At 35.0% G+C, this 19053-nt stretch overlaps 1 protein-coding gene across 1 annotated transcript in view; it reads left to right on the top strand.

Moving 5' to 3' along the window:
- Positions 1 to 19053, top strand: part of CRACR2A (calcium release activated channel regulator 2A) — a 226554-nt gene that overhangs the window by 103488 nt on the left and 104013 nt on the right. Inside the window, 1 exon segment of the mRNA XM_056799129.1 lies at positions 7373 to 7484. Coding sequence (XP_056655107.1) covers positions 7373 to 7484 — 112 coding nt within the window.

Below are 19053 nucleotides of genomic sequence, written 5' to 3'. Positions count from 1 at the left end.
CCAAATTCTTTACTTCTATAAGTCTTGCCCTTATGCTAGGGAACTCTACTTTCCATGTAGATATCCCCATGGAGCTCCCTAATCTCTCATTTACTGAAACTCTTTAAATCCATGACCTACTCATACAAAAAAACCATGACCATAGTCATATATAAGAATGGCCACACACTAGATAGTTCTATTACTCACAAATTTTTAATTTAATTTGAACCAGTATATCACACTACATACCACAATAAGTTCCAAACTGACATATATATGTGGGTATAAAAGGTACCATCATGAAAAATTAGATTAGGAAGGAAGGAAGAAAATACTTTTAATAGCTATGGATATGGAAAGAACTCGATCAAACAAGGCATAAAAAGGATCATAATTTAATAATAAAGTTAAAAAAGCTTTTTTATAATCAATATTTAATCAATAGATAATCGATAATTATCTAGTGAAAAAAATTATAACAAATGTCTGACAATAGCCTGATATCTAAAATATATAGGAAAGTGATTTAAATATATAAAAATAAGAGCCATTCCCCCTAAAATAAATGACCACGATGTATGAATAGTAGTTATTATGGGAAGAAACCTAAGCTATCAATAGCAATGTGAGAAATATTGCAAAACACCAATAATTAGAGAAATACAAATTAAAACAACTCTGAAATTCTACCTTATAACCATCAGAATGGTAAAGTTAACAAAAAAAAGGAAAATAACAAATTTTAGAAAAGATATAGGTAGAAAGGCACATTGTTGCACAATTGAGAGAGCTATGATTTGGTCTAGCTATTCCGGAAAGCAATTTGGGATGGTATCAGAAAAATCACTAAATTCTGCAGTCTCACAAGAAATAGCATAAATAACTAAGAAAAGCTATCAAAGAAGGAAGAATGGATACATATATACAAAAATATTCATAACAGAACTTTTTTTTTGTAATGAAAAAACTGTAAACAAATAGATTGTGTTGGGAAATGACTGAATCAATGAAATTATAGGAAGGTACTTTTTTTCCCCTAAAGAAATGACAAATTTAATTGGATTCAGAGAAACTTGGGGAGATTCATATGAATTACTACAGAGGGACATGAGCAGAACAAGAACAATTTATATGATGACTACACCAATGTAAAAAATATTTTTTTTGTGATCCATACAATAATCAACCACAACTCAAAATGACTTCATAATGCATGCTACCCATTACCTACAGAAGAGTGATGAATTGGAGTTGCAGAATTAGGCTTTCATTGTCAGAAATGGCTAGTGTTTGCATTTTGTGTTTGTGTATGTCTGTTTGACTTTGCTAAATGTTTTTTTACAAAGGAAATTTTATTTTTTAAATTGGGGGAGAGATTGAAGGGTTTTAGGGCAAATTATAATGATGCCCCAAAATGAAGAAAGAAGAGTGTCATTTAAGCATTATAATATGTTTATGGAAATATTTGTGTTTGTTAATCAAGTTCAGAATAACAAAAAAATTTAAAGAAATACAAAGCACATAGTATTTTTACAAACATCAAAAGTATATTAGAGCACAAAAACATTGTAGTTAAATGTAGGAAAGCAGAAATCTTAAATGCATCCATTTCAGATCACAATGCAATAAACATTGTGTATAATAAAAGACCATGGAAACATAAAGGAAAAATTAATTGGAGAGTAATTCCAAAGAATGGGTGGTTTAAAGAACAAGTCATCAAAACATTAAATAATTTCACTAAAGAGATAATAATGAGACACTGTACCAAAACCTGTGGGATACAACAAAATCTATAATTTATTTCTGTCTCTAAATACTTTTATCAATAAAGTAAAGAACAGATCAATGAACTGGTAATGCAATTTTTAAAAACTAGATAAAGAGCAACTTAAAAATCACCAACTAAACACCAAATTGGAAATCCTAAAAATCAAAGGCAAGATCAATAAAACTGAATCTAAGAAAACCATTCAATTAATAAATAAAACTGAATTGGTTTTGTGAAAAAATCAACAAGATAGGTAAACTATTAGTTAACATGATTAAAAAAAGAAAAGACAACCAAATCACTAGCATTAAAGATGAAAAGGGTGATGAATATGCTACCAATGAAGATGAAACTAAAGCAATTATTAGGAGTTATTTTACTCAATTACATGCCAACAAATTTAACAGTGTAAGAGAAATGGAAGAATGCCTACAAAATAAAATCTGCTGCTACTACTACTATTGCTGCTTACAAGTTACAAGTATATATATTGTCCCTTCACAGTTTATATATAACATTGTAAGAGCACACTCATACAGAACTAAAACATTTCCTTAGAAGGATGATAGGTATGAAATAATGAATATGAAACTTAAAGGGTATTAATGCTTTTTTAAAAAAGAAGATCCTTTAAACAATAATCTTGATGGAAGGAAATTTTTTTCCTTCTGATTTTTGTATTCCCATATCCCATTACAACAGTACCTTGATTGTTTTGTTTCTTTTGTTCTATTTTCACTGGGGTAGCATTATATTTATATATATATATATGTATATATATATATATATACATATATATTATATAGAAACACACACACGCATATATATAATGCTACCCAGTGAAAATAGAACAAAAGAAACAAAACAATATACATTTATAATGCTACCCCAGTGAAAATAGAACAAATATATATGCAGAGGCTATCTATACAATCAATAAGCATTTATTAAATATATACCTTGTGCCAAATACTCTGTTATAAGAAAATGAAGATTAAATGAAATAGCTTCTGTCTTGCACAAGATTATTTACCTTCTATCACAGGAAACAACATAGATAAATATGAATATATATATATATATATGAAAATGCAGGAAATTTTCTGAAGTAAAACACTAATAGCATAGGGGAGGAAGGATAAAGATCAGGAAAGGATTCATGACTTTAGGATATGGCATTTAAACTGAACTTTAATGGAAGCCAAGGATTCTAAGGGACTGAAGCTAGAAGAGATTTTATTCTGGTTATGGAGGGACAGTCTGTACAAAGACACAGATGTGTTGTATGTGAGGAAGAGAATGAAGATAACTTTGGCTGGACTATGGATTATAGGAGGAGTAATGCAAAACGAGCCTGTAAAAGTTGCCTGAGTTGGATTTTGATGGATTTTAAAGGTCAAACACAGATTATATTTTTATCCTAGAGGAAATAGGGAGCCACCCACATTTATTTAGCAGAGCAATGACTTGCAATCTCACTTTGGCAACTCTACCTTGCACCTTTTTGAGTGGAGACAAATATGAATAAAAGCTGAAGAAAATAGAATTATTTAACTAAAAGTTATTTATTTAAGAGTATTAGGGGACAATTAGGTGGCTCAGTGTATTGAGATACAGACCTAGAGACGGGACGTCCTGGGTTCAAATCTTGCCTCAGACACTTCTTAGCTATATGACCCTGGGCAAGTCACTTAACCCCCATTGCCTAGCCTTCTTCTCTTGACCACTCTTCTACCTTGGAACCAATACATAGTAATACTTCTAAAATGGAAAGTAAGGGTTTTAAAAAAAAGGGATACTCAATAATATTCTGTAGTTATATTGCAATATATTTTTTGGGTGATATGATGCATCTTATGTTCATCTCTACTGATGAAAAAAGCAGGAAATAAACATAAAACGCAGCAAGAAAGATTTGGATTAAGACATTTGAGGAGATTCATGAGAGTCAATATTAGAAAATATTGGAGTGAGTGACAGCAAGAACAGACCTGCCTTTTCTGTTGAGCCTTAGGCTTATATAGGCATGATGGATTAGATGCACATGTTCCTAAAAGTAGGAGAATCGATTCAATAACTTCTGGAATGGTCTTCCAGCCAGAGTATTTTAGGTGTATATCAAGATGTAGGAGACAAAACTTAGAGGGGCACTAAGACAAAGAAAGCTGTGAGTGGGTCGTTGACAGGGTTATCCCTGAAAAGACTATAATGGGAGAAGCTGACTTGTGTTGTATACTCTACCTCCAACACAATGATACTTGGCTTAAAGGACTAATAAATTTCTCCCTTGCAAAATAAAGCCTCTTCCTTTTCTCATTATTCTCTCCTCACTGTCCAACATGGCTTTTAAGACAGATGGTTTATGGATTATAGATAAAATCAGAAATTCTTTGGGATGCTAAACAGATGCATCCCTACAATCTCTGTTCCCTTATCCTTCTCTCCTTCTTTTAAAGAACATTCATATTTAATTTAATTCTTCCAAATGGCTTCCTCATCATCCCATCTTCCCATTCTGCTGTGTATCACAATTTCTTTTAATGTAGCTACCTGCCAAATTAAATTTAATGGTTGATCTGCTAGAAGATTGCCACAGGATATTGCCAAGTGTTCTTGTACGTTGTTTTATGGACTTTCACACCTGCTAGTTTTTTGCTTTATTATTCAGATGGGTATCACAAAAGAGGTATTGTCCCTTTTTCTTACCCCACCTAACAGCATCATCTCTCCCTCTATTTCATAAGTACTTTCAGTATTTGTGGAACAAATATTGGTTTCCCTTATGCCTTTGGGTGAGGCTTGGTTTTAGAATAGAACTTTGTAAGAAGAAATATCTCTTCCAAAATAAAAGAATTTTATGCCACCACACCTATTTGAACTCATATGGAGACTGAGCTTCGTTGCCCAGTGGTTAGAGTGCTGGGCCTGGAGTCTTCCTGAGTTCACATCTAGCCTTAAACATTTACTACCTATGTGACCCTGGGAAAGTCACATAACTCTGCTTTACTTTTTTCATCTGTAAAATGAGCTGGAAAAGGAAATGTCAAACTCTTCAGTATCTCTTCCAAGAAAACCCTAAATGGGGTCATGAAGAGTCAGACATAACTGAAATTGTTTCAATAATGATTCAAGAAATGATTGATTCAAAATGTTTCAAAAACAAAAACATATTCATAGGTATAATAGTTTCATGGGATTTAGAGCTGGAGGGAACCTTAGAAATAATTTAGTACAACTCCTACATCTAACAAATGAGGAAGCTCAGGTCAAATGAATTAGTTGTTCAGGGGCACTTTGCTATTTTCAGGATTAAAATCCAGGCCACCTGATTAAAAAATTCAGTTCTTTTCCACTTCATGAAATTACCTGGTCAGTGGCTTCTTACAGCTGTGCAAATCTACCAGACTTTGCCTATGACCAAAAGGAAAACCAGGTAACAAGCCAAGGGCTTGGCCACTTTGTCCTCTGTTCCTTAAGCTAAGGCTCATCTAAAGAGATTCCAATCATTTGGACAGGAGTTGACCCAAATCTTTGTTTATTCCTCCTTCACCAGTCTTTCACCTTTATCCAAATGCAAATAATACAGTGTCCACTCTTTTGGCTTTTTGATTTTCCCCCTTTTGTCAAATCCCTGAAACTTCCACACCAGGGAGGAGGGAAAATGGGGAAGTTGGAAAATAAAGAAGTAAGAAGGAAGTCAGGACTGAGATTTGTGTCTGGCTACCCTTGCCTGCAATACACTGTTCCACTGTGGATAAACAAATATCAAGAATGGTATGTACTGATCTAGCTGACCTAATGAGTAAGAAATCAGCAAGAAAGAAAATTAGACCTTGTAGTCTTCAACAATAAGTGAAAAAGCAGTCATGTTCAAAGCTAACCTAAACTTATGAGCCTCCCACCCAACCTCAACCCTAGTCCAGACATTGATTTCCTGCAAGGCCATGGACTTCTGAATAGGATTTAGCCACTACATTGTTCTCTCTCTGCTCCCAACAGGAGTGATGGAAATTAGATTAAAACAATTAAACTGTCTTTCCTGACCCCACTGGTTTGGAACATGCCTATATATTATTTGGATATAGCCTGGGTTTAGGAGGAGCTGTGGTTAGCATGCTGTTTGATTGATGTTCTAGAATATATAATTTAATTTAATTTAATTTATTGATTGTAGGCAAAGAATAAATGCATGGTATACAGTTAAATGCCTGTTTATCTTCATGGGCAAATGACTCTACTATGCCATGACTAAAGTAAGCAAAATCCTACCGAATGAGAGAGGATAGATGTGAACTGAAGAGCTAATACTGAGCTAATTGTCAGAAACAATGTGGTACCTCACAAGAATACTAACTTTGGTGTTAGAAGACTTTGGTTTATTCCCAGCTATGTCACCTACCCATGTAATCTTGGGCAAGCCATTTGAACTAGATCACTTCAAGGTCCTTCCCAGCTCCAAATCAAAATCTATGATTTTATGATCTCTAATTGAATTAATCCACACAAACGGAACCCTAAGAGTGAGATGAGAAAAACTGTCCAGGAGAGAGGGAAATGAGTAACAAGGTACCCACATTCTAAGCACTCTACACAATTTGGCCCTCTCTTAGGACTTCCTCTAGAATAGGACTTTTTAATCTTTTTGGTATCACAGACGCCTTTGATGGTAGTCTGGAGGTAACCAGGAACTTCTTCTTGGAATGTTTATAGTCTACATTTGTAATTGAAGGAAATAGTTTCAGTTAGCTGATAGTGAAAATAAAGATGTAATTTTTTTTTCCCTATCTAAGGGAAGAACCTTTTGAATTCTATCTAGTTCATAGACTAAAGGTTAAGAAATTCTGCTAAAAGTGGTAGAATTTGGGTCTTTCCAAGACATGATCTTTGTTGATGAGTAAACTCATGTTTGTAGCCAGCAATACCATCTAGCAGTTAAATTCCTTGATATATTTCCTTAAGCCATTATCAGGTCATAATTTAACTACCAGTTATATAGATTATATGCTAAGCTTAACAGAATTTGTTTTAAATTCAGATTACCTGAATTCTGGTCCCAGATCTTTGCCTATATGGTTTTGGGTCACTTTCCTTTGTTTTTTTCAAGTAGCAAATTGACTTGAATGTGGATTTTACTAGATGATCTCTAAATTCCATTCCAGCTCTAACAATTTATATTTCCATGGCTTAATACCTAAGAAAGGGAGAGGAGAAAAAAGGAAAGGAGTGGAGAGTAGAGGAAAGAGAAATGTCAGAGAAGGAAGAGAAGGATGGCAACAAAGATATTGGTTTAGAAGCCAGTTAGATAGAAGGTTACTCACTGCTTTGGACTCAAGTTTTTTCACATTCAAAATAAGAAGTTTGAATTTAGATTAGGTCTTTCCTGGCTCTAAAGATCATTTCATTAAAAAATGTTAGATATTTAGTGCCAGGGATACAAAGAGAGAAAAAAATCACTCTATATCTAACTGTCTCCAGGAAAGAGGCAGTTCCTAGCACATAGGATGAAAATAGCAAAAACTTAGGACATTTTATAGTGGATCCCAAAGTACCACCCTAAACAACCCCCCCCCCCAGTGAAAATATGAATCCCTCTAACAAATAAATCTTCCTTGTTTTCAGCGGCTTCACAATGAATTACCTCTCAGCTTGGAGGATCTGGAGGATGTGTTTGATACCCTGGATGCTGATGGAAATGGCTTCCTGACACCAGAGGAGTTCACCTGTGGATTTAGTGAGTCCCCAGTTCACATGTGGTCATTTATCTGTAGCTCTCTAGCTTCTCCCACTTCTGGGAAGAATAAGAGGTTGGACATGGTGAAGAATAACATGCCACAATTCATATTTCTACTATTCCTGCTCAGTGATTCAGAGGCTCGTGCTCTAAGGCTATGGTTTATTTAACCCGCTTCACCTCTCTTGTTCTTTTTGATTATTTAATGTTATATACTCCTCCTTCAAGGGCCCACTTAGTTGCTGCCTTATCCATGAAATCTTTCCCTCACCTGAATTCACAGAATATAGATGATGTCATTATCAAATTTAAAGATGACACAAAACTGGGAGAAATAACCAATCTATTATGTTACACAATAAGAATACGAAAAAGCTCTCAACAGGTTAGAAGGTTGGAACAATTTAATAGTTTTACATGTTTGTCAGTCAATAAACAATTGTTAAACACTTGTTACATGCTAGCTACAAAGAATGTTAAAAGACTGTTCCTGGGGGCAGCTGGGTAGCTCAGTGGATTGAGAGCCAGGCCTAGAGATGGGAGGTCCTAGGTTCAAACACTTCCCAGCTGTGTGACCCTGGGCAAGTCACTTGACCCCCATTGCCTAGCCCTTACCACTCTTCTGCCTTGGAACCAATACACAGTATTGACTCCAAGACAGAAGGTAAGGGTTTAAAAAAAAAAAAAGAATGTTCCTGTTTTCTAGGAGCCCACAATCTAAAGTGGGAGACAACATGAAAATAACTATGCACAAACAAGATCTATACAGTATATATTGGGCATAATCAACTGAAAGAAGGCACTAGAATTAAGGGGGATCAGGACATGTTTCCTGTAGAAAATGAGATTTTAGCTAGGGCTTGAAGGAAGTAGGAATTGGAGATGAGGAAAAAGATACTTGTTTTTTATTTTTTAATTATAAATATATTTTATTTTAACAATTATATGTAACAACAAATTTCCAGATAAGTTTCCCAGAATTATATGATCCAAATTGTCTCCCTTTCCCCCCACCCCCTGCTCCTCCAAGAGCTGGCAGGCATACTTGTTTTTTAAAAAGTCATCTACCAAAGGATATGAATAGGCAATTTTCAGATGAAGAAATCAAGGCTATATATAATCACATAAAAATGCTCTAAATGGCTTTTGATTAGAGAAATGCAAATCAAAACAATTCTGGGGTACTCCTCATACCTATTAGATTGGCCAAGATGACAGAAAAGAAAAATAATAAAAGCTGGATGGTATGTGGGAAAATTGGGACACAAATGCACCACAGGTAGAGTTGTGAATTGATTGAGTCATTCTGGAGAATGATTTGGAACTGTGCCCAAAAAGCTGTTCATACCCTTTGATCCAGCAGTACCACTACTAGATATATATTCCAAAGAGATTTTTTAAAAAGGGAAAAGGATCTACCTGCAGAAAAATATAGCAGCACTTTTTATGGTGGCAAAGAATCAGAAACTGAAAGGATATCCATTAATTGGATGAACAAATTGTGGTATATTATTACTGTAATGGAATACTATGGTACTATAAAAAAATTATGATGATGATTTAAGAAAAACCTGGAAAGACCTGCATGAACTGATACAAAATGAAGTGAGGAGAATCAGGAGGACATTGTACATAGTAACAGTAATATTATTTGATGAACATTTATGAATGACTGCAATTCATAGCAATATAGTAATCCAAGAAAATTCTCAAGTTCTCATGATAAAAAAGGCCATCTGCCTCCAGAGAAAGAACTGAAAGCAGACTGAAACATATTATATTTCACTTTTCTTTTGTTTGTCTTTCTTTCACAAAATGATTAATATGGAAAGTTGTTTTACACTATTATACATGCAAAATCTACATCAGATTGTTAGCTGTCTTATGGAGAGGGGAGGGCTGCATAAAAATTATATCTCTAATAATAAAAGTATTATATTTTATAAGGTTTATTAAGGATCATTAGAAAATCAAGGAATAAAGTGAATACAAAATAAAAATCATATGTCCATGGCTGGTTAGCCATTTCAGCCATCCCCACCTTACCACCATACTTGCTGCATCATTGCAAAGGAAGAGCACGAGTGAGAGGCATTACTGCCAGTTAAATACAAATCGTGATCTCACCAAGGTGGAGATGCAGAAGAGATTATAGGGAATTCTGGGAAATACCAAGGACTTCTGGGGAATGAAGTCTAGGGTTCAAAATCTCCATTTATACATTCTCCCCTGAGACCTGAGGAAGACTAGTCTCTCCAGTGGGTATTGTAAATATACCAGCTATGAAAATACAATAATTTGGGGATAAAAGGAAAAGAGAACAAAACCAATAATTGCTAGGTGCATTGACAAAAAGCCAGTTAGGGGGCATAAGAGTATATATACAAAATAATGCATTTAAACCCCACAGTTCAAATCACCACATCCCAAAGTTCACTCTGGATCTTCTGGTGCAGCATGTGGTCTGTGGAGGCATCTTCATGGTGTCTTCTCCAAACAATTCATTTGAAGAGGTAGCATGTTTCTTAACCTAAAACTACTCACAAAAGGAATTTAAACTTTGCAATTTAAAATAATAATAATTATACATACCCCCCTTGAAGAGGGTGATTGAAAAACACAGGGAACACTTAGAGATGCATGGCTGAGTTATGAGGTATATGAATCAGTTGGCAAGAGAAATAAAAAATTAAAAAAAATTCAAATAAAAGAGAAAATAATTTGTGGATAAAATATAGACTATCAAAGTCTTTTGTGTAAAAATTCTAAGTAAAGGAAAAATAAATCTATAACAGGTCCTTGAATCAGGGCCTAATTAAAATGATTTAAGCAATTATGCATTTACCCAGTCAGTAGCCAGGACTATAGAAAGTTTGCCACACTATGAAAGATGGAAAAGGGACTAGATTATAGGAGACAGACAGGTAGGAGCCAAATTTGAGATACTTGGTAGAATGTGAGACAAGGAACACCTGCCTTTAACACATGTGAAACAGCCACAACCTCAAACTCCAAACAAGTTCAAGTCCTCTTGTCTTGGCTCAAAATTTTCATCAATCCCATTGGGATTGGTTGGTCTCTTTGACCTTGTGCTTGATTAGCACTATGCAGTTTAGCTTTGTGCTTTTTTGGCACTGTGCAATGACTCTTTGGTATGCTCTTGTGCTGGAATCAGACAGAATCATTAATCAAAGTCTCATAATTTTTTTAAACAACCAGTGACATCATTTTATAGTCTTAAGCTTTTTGGGTATGCATTGACATTACAGCAAATGTATTTTAAACTTATATTACTTCAAAATCAAAAAAGTTAAAGAATATTTTCTCAATACTGGTGACATGTGCTTCAAATACAAAAAGGAGAGAAAAATAAAAAACTGAAATAGTATATTGCACATGCAAGCAAAAACAATAACAGAAGTTTTACAAATCAAAAATATAGCTTATAATCATTGACACACTGTGTCAATTAAGGAAATGTAGAATACAAAAGTTTCTCAACAAAAATGAGATCCATTTCCTCTTCAAACCTGGCCATGATCCACTGTGAGTACAAGCAAATGTTTTTCACAAAGTAACAGTTTTTTTTTTAGAATAATAGTACAACATGTAATGCACATTCAAAAATATCAAAGTCTTCAAAGTTATAATAGCCCATTTAATGACAATAGCAAACAACCCCACTGTCATATTTTACATGAATCTGCTGTATGACATTTAAAAAAAATGGATACTTGTCACAAATTTTTCAATTGTAGCAATGTTGCAGCCTTGGCTGAGATATTTTTTTTAAATTCTATTACTGCCATCATTATAAAAATGTGACAAGAGTCCAGAAAAAACCAAACCTCTGTACTGTTGATGTTGGGTCTAAAAATGCCACTAAGAATCTAGAGATCATCCTGGTGAAAGGGTAAAGTGAGCTGAGGAGCTATAAATGAAAGATGTTCCCCTTTTGGGAGCCATCCAGGGGTACCAACTTCCCAACTCCTTTGGTATTAGACTGTAATGTCCCATCTGGAGGTGGGGATTATAATTATACTTCACCTCAGCTACTAAAATGGACCTGTTAGAGGCAGGAAAAATGATCAGAGTTGAAAAAAATCTAAAAATCATGTCTAAAGACCCCTTAAAATTAATTTGAGATCTTTAACTCATTAAATTTTCCAAATGTTGTTATACACTTGTAACCAGTTTTGATGCAGTCCATCCATCATCTATGTGACAATTTACAAAGCCAAAATAGAAAAAAGGCTGTTTTTTATATGGGCTTATATATGGAATTGAATATCAATAATATTTATTCAGTATAGTTATAGTGGAAAGGTAACAGAATATAACAGTAATTAAAACCCAATATATTAAAATGATTCAGTGTAACAGAATAGTATTGAATACATTAATATATGAACTTAAAACCACAAAATTAAATCTTTAACAAAACAATCAGCAAAATACAAAAACATACAAAGGCTTTTGCATTGGAGTCTGAAAAGCCTTAAAAATTTCACCTCCAGTTCCTTTTTTTTAATCTGTTGAGATTCCTTGTCAGTACTGTGGGATCTACCATAGCAAGGGAGAACATGGGTTTTAGGAATCTCAAACTGGGCAGGCCCAAATGGCAAAGAGTTTCAGGGAGATGAATTTCTCCCCTGAATCTCAGGTAAAATAAGGAAAAGGATCTTCACTTATGAAAAAACATCCTAAGTTGGAAGCTGTTTGAAATAGGCAATGCACAGCTCTTTCATAGAATACACCATGCTTATAATCAACTTCCTGTTTGGAAAAGTCTCTTCCTCATCCTCCCCCCCCCCCCAGGTCCCCAGCCATGTGGAAGCTAATTGTTGCCTGAGGAAAGAACACCTCAGTTTTTACCAGCTGGTTTGTGATTCCGAAAACACAGTGGCAGCTACCAGACTATAGGGAATCCTGGGAAATACGAAGGACTTCTGAGGAACTAATTCTAGAGTTAAAAATCTCCATTTATACATCTGGGAGAGAGGAAAGGTGAGAATTTGGCTCAAACTTAAAAAAAATATTTAAAATTGTTTTTTTCCTATAGTTGAAGGAAAATAATATTTTTAAAAATCATTTGCTAGGTGGTTGGGTGGTTCAATGGATAGGGAGCCAGGCCTAGAGACAGGAGGTCCTGGGTTCAAATATGGCCTCAGACACTTACTAGCTGTGTGACCCTGGATAAGTCACTTATATTCAGTTGTCTAGCCCTTACCATTGTTTTGCCTTAGAACCAATACTTACTATCTATTCTAAGACCAAAGAATTTAAAAAAGGAAATTTTTTAAAAGTCATCTACTACACAAATAGAGGATAGGAAAAGAATGGCTAGTAGATTTCAAGTTCAGTTTGAATCAACAGTATGATATGGCATCCCAAAAAACTCATGTAATCTTTTTGTTGTTCAGTTATTTTTAGTAGTATCTGATTTTCTGACCACATTTGGGGATTTGTAGGCAGAGACACTGGAGTGGTTTGCCATTTCCTTCTCCAGCTCATTTTATAGATGAAAAAACTAAGGCAAAATAGGGTTAAGTGATAAATCTTCCTAACTCCAGAGCAGGCACCTTATCCACTGCACAACCCAGCAGTCAATGTAATCTTAGAGTGAATGAGTTAGAGACAAGGTCTAGGGAGAGAATAGCTCTTCTGTATTCTTATTTCTTCAGGTTATGCCTGTAGCATTATTCCTAGGTCTATGAGAGCTTTCATTCATTTAAAGAACCACATTCTAGGAAAAACATTGGCCCTATATCTAGAAAATGACCAAGAAAGGAAAAAAGCCTCAGGCACACAGGAATGGAAAGAAATGTAAATAAATAGAAATAGCTGGGAGAAGAAAAATATATAGCAAAATTAGTAGCTCTTTTCAAGTATTTGCTATCATGTGGATAGAAGTTGTTGTTGTTGTGTTTTTTTCCTATTTGGCCCCAGAGAATAGAAATAGAAGAAATGATGAATGCATTTTGAGGGAGTTAGTTTAAGGTAAAACTTCTTAACAATTTGATTTGCATTAGGCAGAATGGGCTTCTTGAGAAGGATGTGTCTTCTTACTAGAGATGTTTAAGTAAAGATTTTGTGACTATTGGTCTACCATAGAGGGTAGGGGTTCAAACTAGATGGCCCCTGAGGTCCCTGATAGCTCTGGCATTCTTTAAATTATGTATACAAATACCGTATTGCTTCTCTTCACCCAGAATGATGGAGAATGGGCTTTATGGATAGTTCATTCCAATCTTAGTTTAACTAGGAGCAGGCTCATATTTAGGAAATCATATCATCATGTTGCAGTTTGACAATAATACATTTAATTGCCACTTTATGCTTTCAAGTTGATGAGACATTTTCTTCTCAATCTTGTGAAGTATTACAAATTTTGTCATTACAGTTTTACAGATGAAGAAACTGAGTCTCAGAAAGGTTAAATGATTTGTTCATGGCCTTGGAGCTGCTAATGACAAAGCAAGTATAGGTCTGCTGATTCCTTTTTTTAGAAAAATATTTTATTTTTTCCCAATTGCATGGGCAAATTGTTTTCAACATTTATTTTCTGACATTCTGATTTCCAAATTCCCTTTCTCCTCCCCCCCCCCAGATGGGGACTAATTTGATATAGGTTATACATGTGCAAAAATGCAAAACATTTCCATATTAGTCATATTGTGGTAAAAGACATCAAAAAAATTCTTTAAGAAATTAAAATGAAAAATACTCATTTTTTTTCCTGTGGAGGTGGACAGACCACCAGCTCTCCCCCCCTCACCCATTTTTAGATATTAGTCATGTTGTAAAAGAAAATACAGACTTAAAAAAACTCAAGAAAAATAAAGTTTTTAAAAAGAATGCTTTGTTCTGCATGCAGACATTATCAGTTCTTTCACTGGATATGTGGAAATTTATTAAAATAAATAAAGATAAAAATAATTAAAATAAAAAATAAACAAAGGAGTTCTCTTTAGTGTATTTTTGTAACTCTTATACCAGTTAGTCTATTCTGTTTCTTAGGATCTTATTTTCTTCAAATTTTTTCTGCCTCCTTTACCAATGTATTGATACTTTTTTCTCATGACTTTCTTTCATCATTCTCATTTCTTTCCCCAGTTTCCTCCATCTTCTTTAATTTCTAAGCCCTTTTTTGAATTTTTCCAAAACTCTTTTGGGGCATGATACAAATTCAATTTTTTTGAGGTTTAGGTATAGCAATTTTGACTTTGTTGTTGTCGATTGAGCTTGTTTTGAGCTTTCCTATCACCATAGTAATTTTCTATGGTCAGAATTTGTTGTTGTTGTCACTTTTTTTCCAGTCTATTTCTTGACTTTTAACTTAAAAAAGTACTGTTTAAGTTGGACTCTGTTCCTGGGTTATAGGAAGCACTGTCCTAACTTTCTGGTTTTATGTACAGCTATTTTCAGAGCTAATTCTGGACTTCACTAAGTTTTTAGTTCTTCCAAGATAGAATGATCTAAGGGGAAGTGTATTTATCATAATTCTGGCTTGTACTTTGTTTTGTGACTAACCACAAATACTCTTTTCCACCCTGGAACTGTGACCAGGAGCCTTGCTCCCCAAGAACTGCAAATGCTTGTATGCTAGTGTTCCTCCTTACCCCATGCTTACCACCACCATGCTCATGACATCCAGTCAAAGAAGCCAACCCACTGGCTAATATCCCCTGTCTACAGGAAGTACATAATGACAGGAAGTCAGTGGGCTCCCAGGAAATGTATATTTTAGGGTAATAGATTTCCAATTACACATTCCCCTGTGGTCATTTTGTGGGGCTAGTCTCCCCAATTTGATCATTTAACATAATCAATTTTTAAATTACAGTAATTTGGAGATAAAAGGAGAAGAGAACAAAACCAATGACTGCTAGGCACATTGACAAAAATCCAGTTAAGGGGCAATCTCCTTCAGCATAAGAGTATACATACAAAACAAATACATTCAACCCCACACAGTTCTAATCACCACATCCTAAAATTCACTCTGGATCTTCTAGTACAGTGTGTTGTCTGTATAGGTATCTTCATGATGCCTTCTCCAAACAGTTCACTTTCTGGATTTGGAGAGGTAGCATGTTTCTTAACCTAAAATTACTATCAAAAGAATTTAAACTTTGCATTTTAGAATAATAATACATTCCCCCCTGAAGAGGATGTTGAAAAACACAGGGATCACTTAGGGATGCATGGCTGAGTTATGAGATACATGAATCAATTGGCAATAGAAATAAAAAACATCAAAAAATACAAATAATAATAATGATAATAATACAAAAAATAAAATACATTTGCCCTAATGTCAATGCTCATCCAAAAAGCTTTAGACTATAAAAATGATGACATTGATTGTTTAAAAAAATATGAGACACTTTACTTAATGATTCTGTTTGATTCCAGGAGAAGGAAATTAAAAAAGAGTCATTGCACAGAGCCAAAGAAGCACAAAGCTACTTGTACAATGCCAATTGATCATAAGGTCAAAGAGAACAAACCAATCTTATGTGGATTGATGACATTCTGCGCAAAGAGCACAAGGGCTTGATCATGTGTGAGACTTGAAGTTGCAGCTGTTTAACATGTGTTAAATGCAGGACTTCCTTTTAATACACACTCTATATCAAGTACATAACATCAATTATTCTGACTCCATCATGGCTCCCATGTGCTGCCAAAAATCTAGTCCCTTTTCTGTCTTTTATAGTGTGGCAAACTTTCTGTAGTCCTGGCTACTGATTGAAAAGGTGCATAATTGCTTAAATCACTTTAATTGGGCCCTGATCCAAGGGCCTGTTATAGTTTTATTTTTTCTTTAACTTAAAATATTTACAATAAGACTTTGATAGTCTATATTTCATCCAGAAGTTATTTTTTCTCTTTTCTTTGGAGTTTTTTTGCCACTAAGAATCTAGATCATTCTAGTGGAAGGGTAGATTAAGTTGAAGAGTTACAAATGGGAGATGTTCCTTCTTGGAAGTCATCCAGGGGTACCACACTCTAGGAATAAATCCCCACATACTCTGGAATGAGACTGTGATGTCTCATCTATTCATATTTTTACAAATGAGGATGTGGGGATATAATTGCCTTTAACTTCAGCTACTAAAATGGACCCTTTGCTTATTGTTACAAATAACTCAGAGGCAGGAAAAATGATGAGTCAGAGTTGTTGAAAAAAATCTAAAAATCATGTCTGAAGACCCCTTAAAATCAATTTGAGATATTTAGCTCATTACATTTTCCAAAGGTTGTTTATGGGCTTTTACAATATTTTACAATAGTCATAGGGGAAAGGCAACAGAATATATCTAATAGTTAAAACACAATAGATTAAAATGATTCAATGTATCAGAATTGTATTTAATACATTAATATGTGATCTTAAAACAAACCAAATTTTAAATTGTAAACAAAACAATCAGCAAAATACAATAAGATACAGTGACTTTCATAAAACAATGGAGTTTAAAAAGGTTTAAAAATTTCACCACCAGACTCTTTAGAGTTCCTTATCTATCTATTCAGATTCCTTTTGTCAGAGTTTTGGGATCTCCCATAGTGAGGGAGAATTTTTCATTGAGCATAATGTGAAGGAATCTCAAATTGGATGAATCTTAGAGACTGGACAGGCCTAAAAGGCAAGGGGTTGTAGGAAGATGAATTTCTCCCCTGAATCTCAGTCAAGATATTTGAAAGGATCAGTACACCCAGGAATTGTAGGAAAAAAAACATCCTAAAACTGGGAGATGTTTGAAAGAGGTAATGCACTGCTCTTTCAAAGAGTGCCCCATGCTTGCAACTCTTAGGGTAAAAAGCTAGGGAGAAGCTTGCTTTTCCTGCCATGTGGATAGGGAGTTAGGAGCCTGATTAGTGCCTAAGGAAAACATAGACTGGTTTTTTATCAGCTGCCCATAGAGCGGCTCTAGGAGATCAGGAGAAGGTTTAGGAGCAGGAGTATCAGGAAACAAAAGCAGGATTGGCAGTAGCTCTGCAGAAAGGCAGCATCAAGGAACAAGGAACACAGGCTCAAGCAGATGGGTGAGAGAAGTGGCTTATCTCTTTTCCAGCAGGAATCCCCAGGCAAAGTCCCTCAAATTAAAGCACCCAAGCCAGTAGAATGGGCAACCAGGAAAAAAGTAGGGAAACAAACAAACAAACTGGAAGGAGAAGGACAGCAGCTCCAGTAGAGAGTTTTGTGTTCTCTTGGAGTTAGAGAGGGGGTTGAGGTTGGGGTAGGGGGTCGAAAATCCTTGGCAGGAGAGACATGGCTTAAGAATTTTGTCTAGGCTATCTTAAAAAAATTGATAAGTTCTTCTCCAACTAGTGGTTGCCAAAATGTAAAAATTAAAATTAAATCTCAATAATAAAATATTATAAGATATTTATTAATAATCATTAGAAATAAAGGAATGAAAGAGATAAAAAGCAAAACTACATGCCATGCCCATGGCTAATTAGCCTATTCAAAATCCCACCCTTACCACCACCATACTTGTAACATCAAGCCAAAGAGACTGAGGCCAGCCAACCCACTGACTAATATCACTTGTCTACAAGAAGTATGTAATGACAGGAAGTCAGTGGGCTCCCAGGAAATGTAGGGGTTTTTTTTTATGATAACAGATTTCCAATTGCACACTATGACCCAGAACTGTGACCAGGATCTGTGAACAGGCAATGCAACAGAATTCTATACTCACTGCCAACAAAGAAACCCCTGCAATCTCCTTCTGACCAGTGGTCTCACCCCTTTACTATCTGTGGTATTGTTACCAATTCATCCATCTCCAAAGCCTTTTCATGTTTGTAGAGATAGGACCTGCCCTAGAGCAGCCTGACTTGGTCTGTGTTCCATTTTCACCTCCGGGCATCATTCCTTTCCTTCAGATTTTCTAAGTTATCTTGGGCAGGAAAATTGTTTTGCCTAAAACTTGGAGATGTTTGAAAGAGGTACTGCTGTGTTCTGATTTTCCAGAGCCTGTTTTATGACATTATTTAAAGTTGTTTGGAGAAGAATTTGGGAGAGATAAGGCAGATCCCCATTTTTTCTCCACCCTCTGGGCCTACTGATTTCAAGTCTACTATTTCTTTTGTTTTGTTATAATTGTTAACACCAAAACAAAGAAAAATTGTCAAAGGACAGTTACTTTTTAGAATCAGCTATGACAGAAGGATGAGTGATTTTTAGCAGATGCGTGTGGTTAAGGAATTCTTAGTAAAAGTAAACTTAAATGCACAGGGACCAGAATGGCACAATATATACCAAAAAGAATGGGTATTCCTGTGATTCTGGATCATTAGGCAGAGTATACAGAAGTGATAGTATCACCAAAAGTAACTGCATATATTATCTAAAGAATCATGGGATGTCAAAAGCTAGAAGGAACCTGTGTATATATCCTTCAGTTTCCAGAGGAAGAAACTGAGGCCCAGAGAGGGTGAATAATTTATTCAAACTTAAACTGATTATCAATCATCAGGGTAGTCTGGAACCCAGACTTCCTCATTGCCAGGCCTGAATTCCCCACTTTGCCCCAAAGTCCTTAAAAAA

This window comes from Monodelphis domestica, chromosome 5 (assembly GCF_027887165.1).
Source record: "Monodelphis domestica isolate mMonDom1 chromosome 5, mMonDom1.pri, whole genome shotgun sequence".
Taxonomy (NCBI): Eukaryota; Metazoa; Chordata; class Mammalia; order Didelphimorphia; family Didelphidae; genus Monodelphis; species Monodelphis domestica.
Note: the sequence above shows the minus strand (reverse complement) of the source record. Positions and strands in the feature narration are given on the sequence as shown.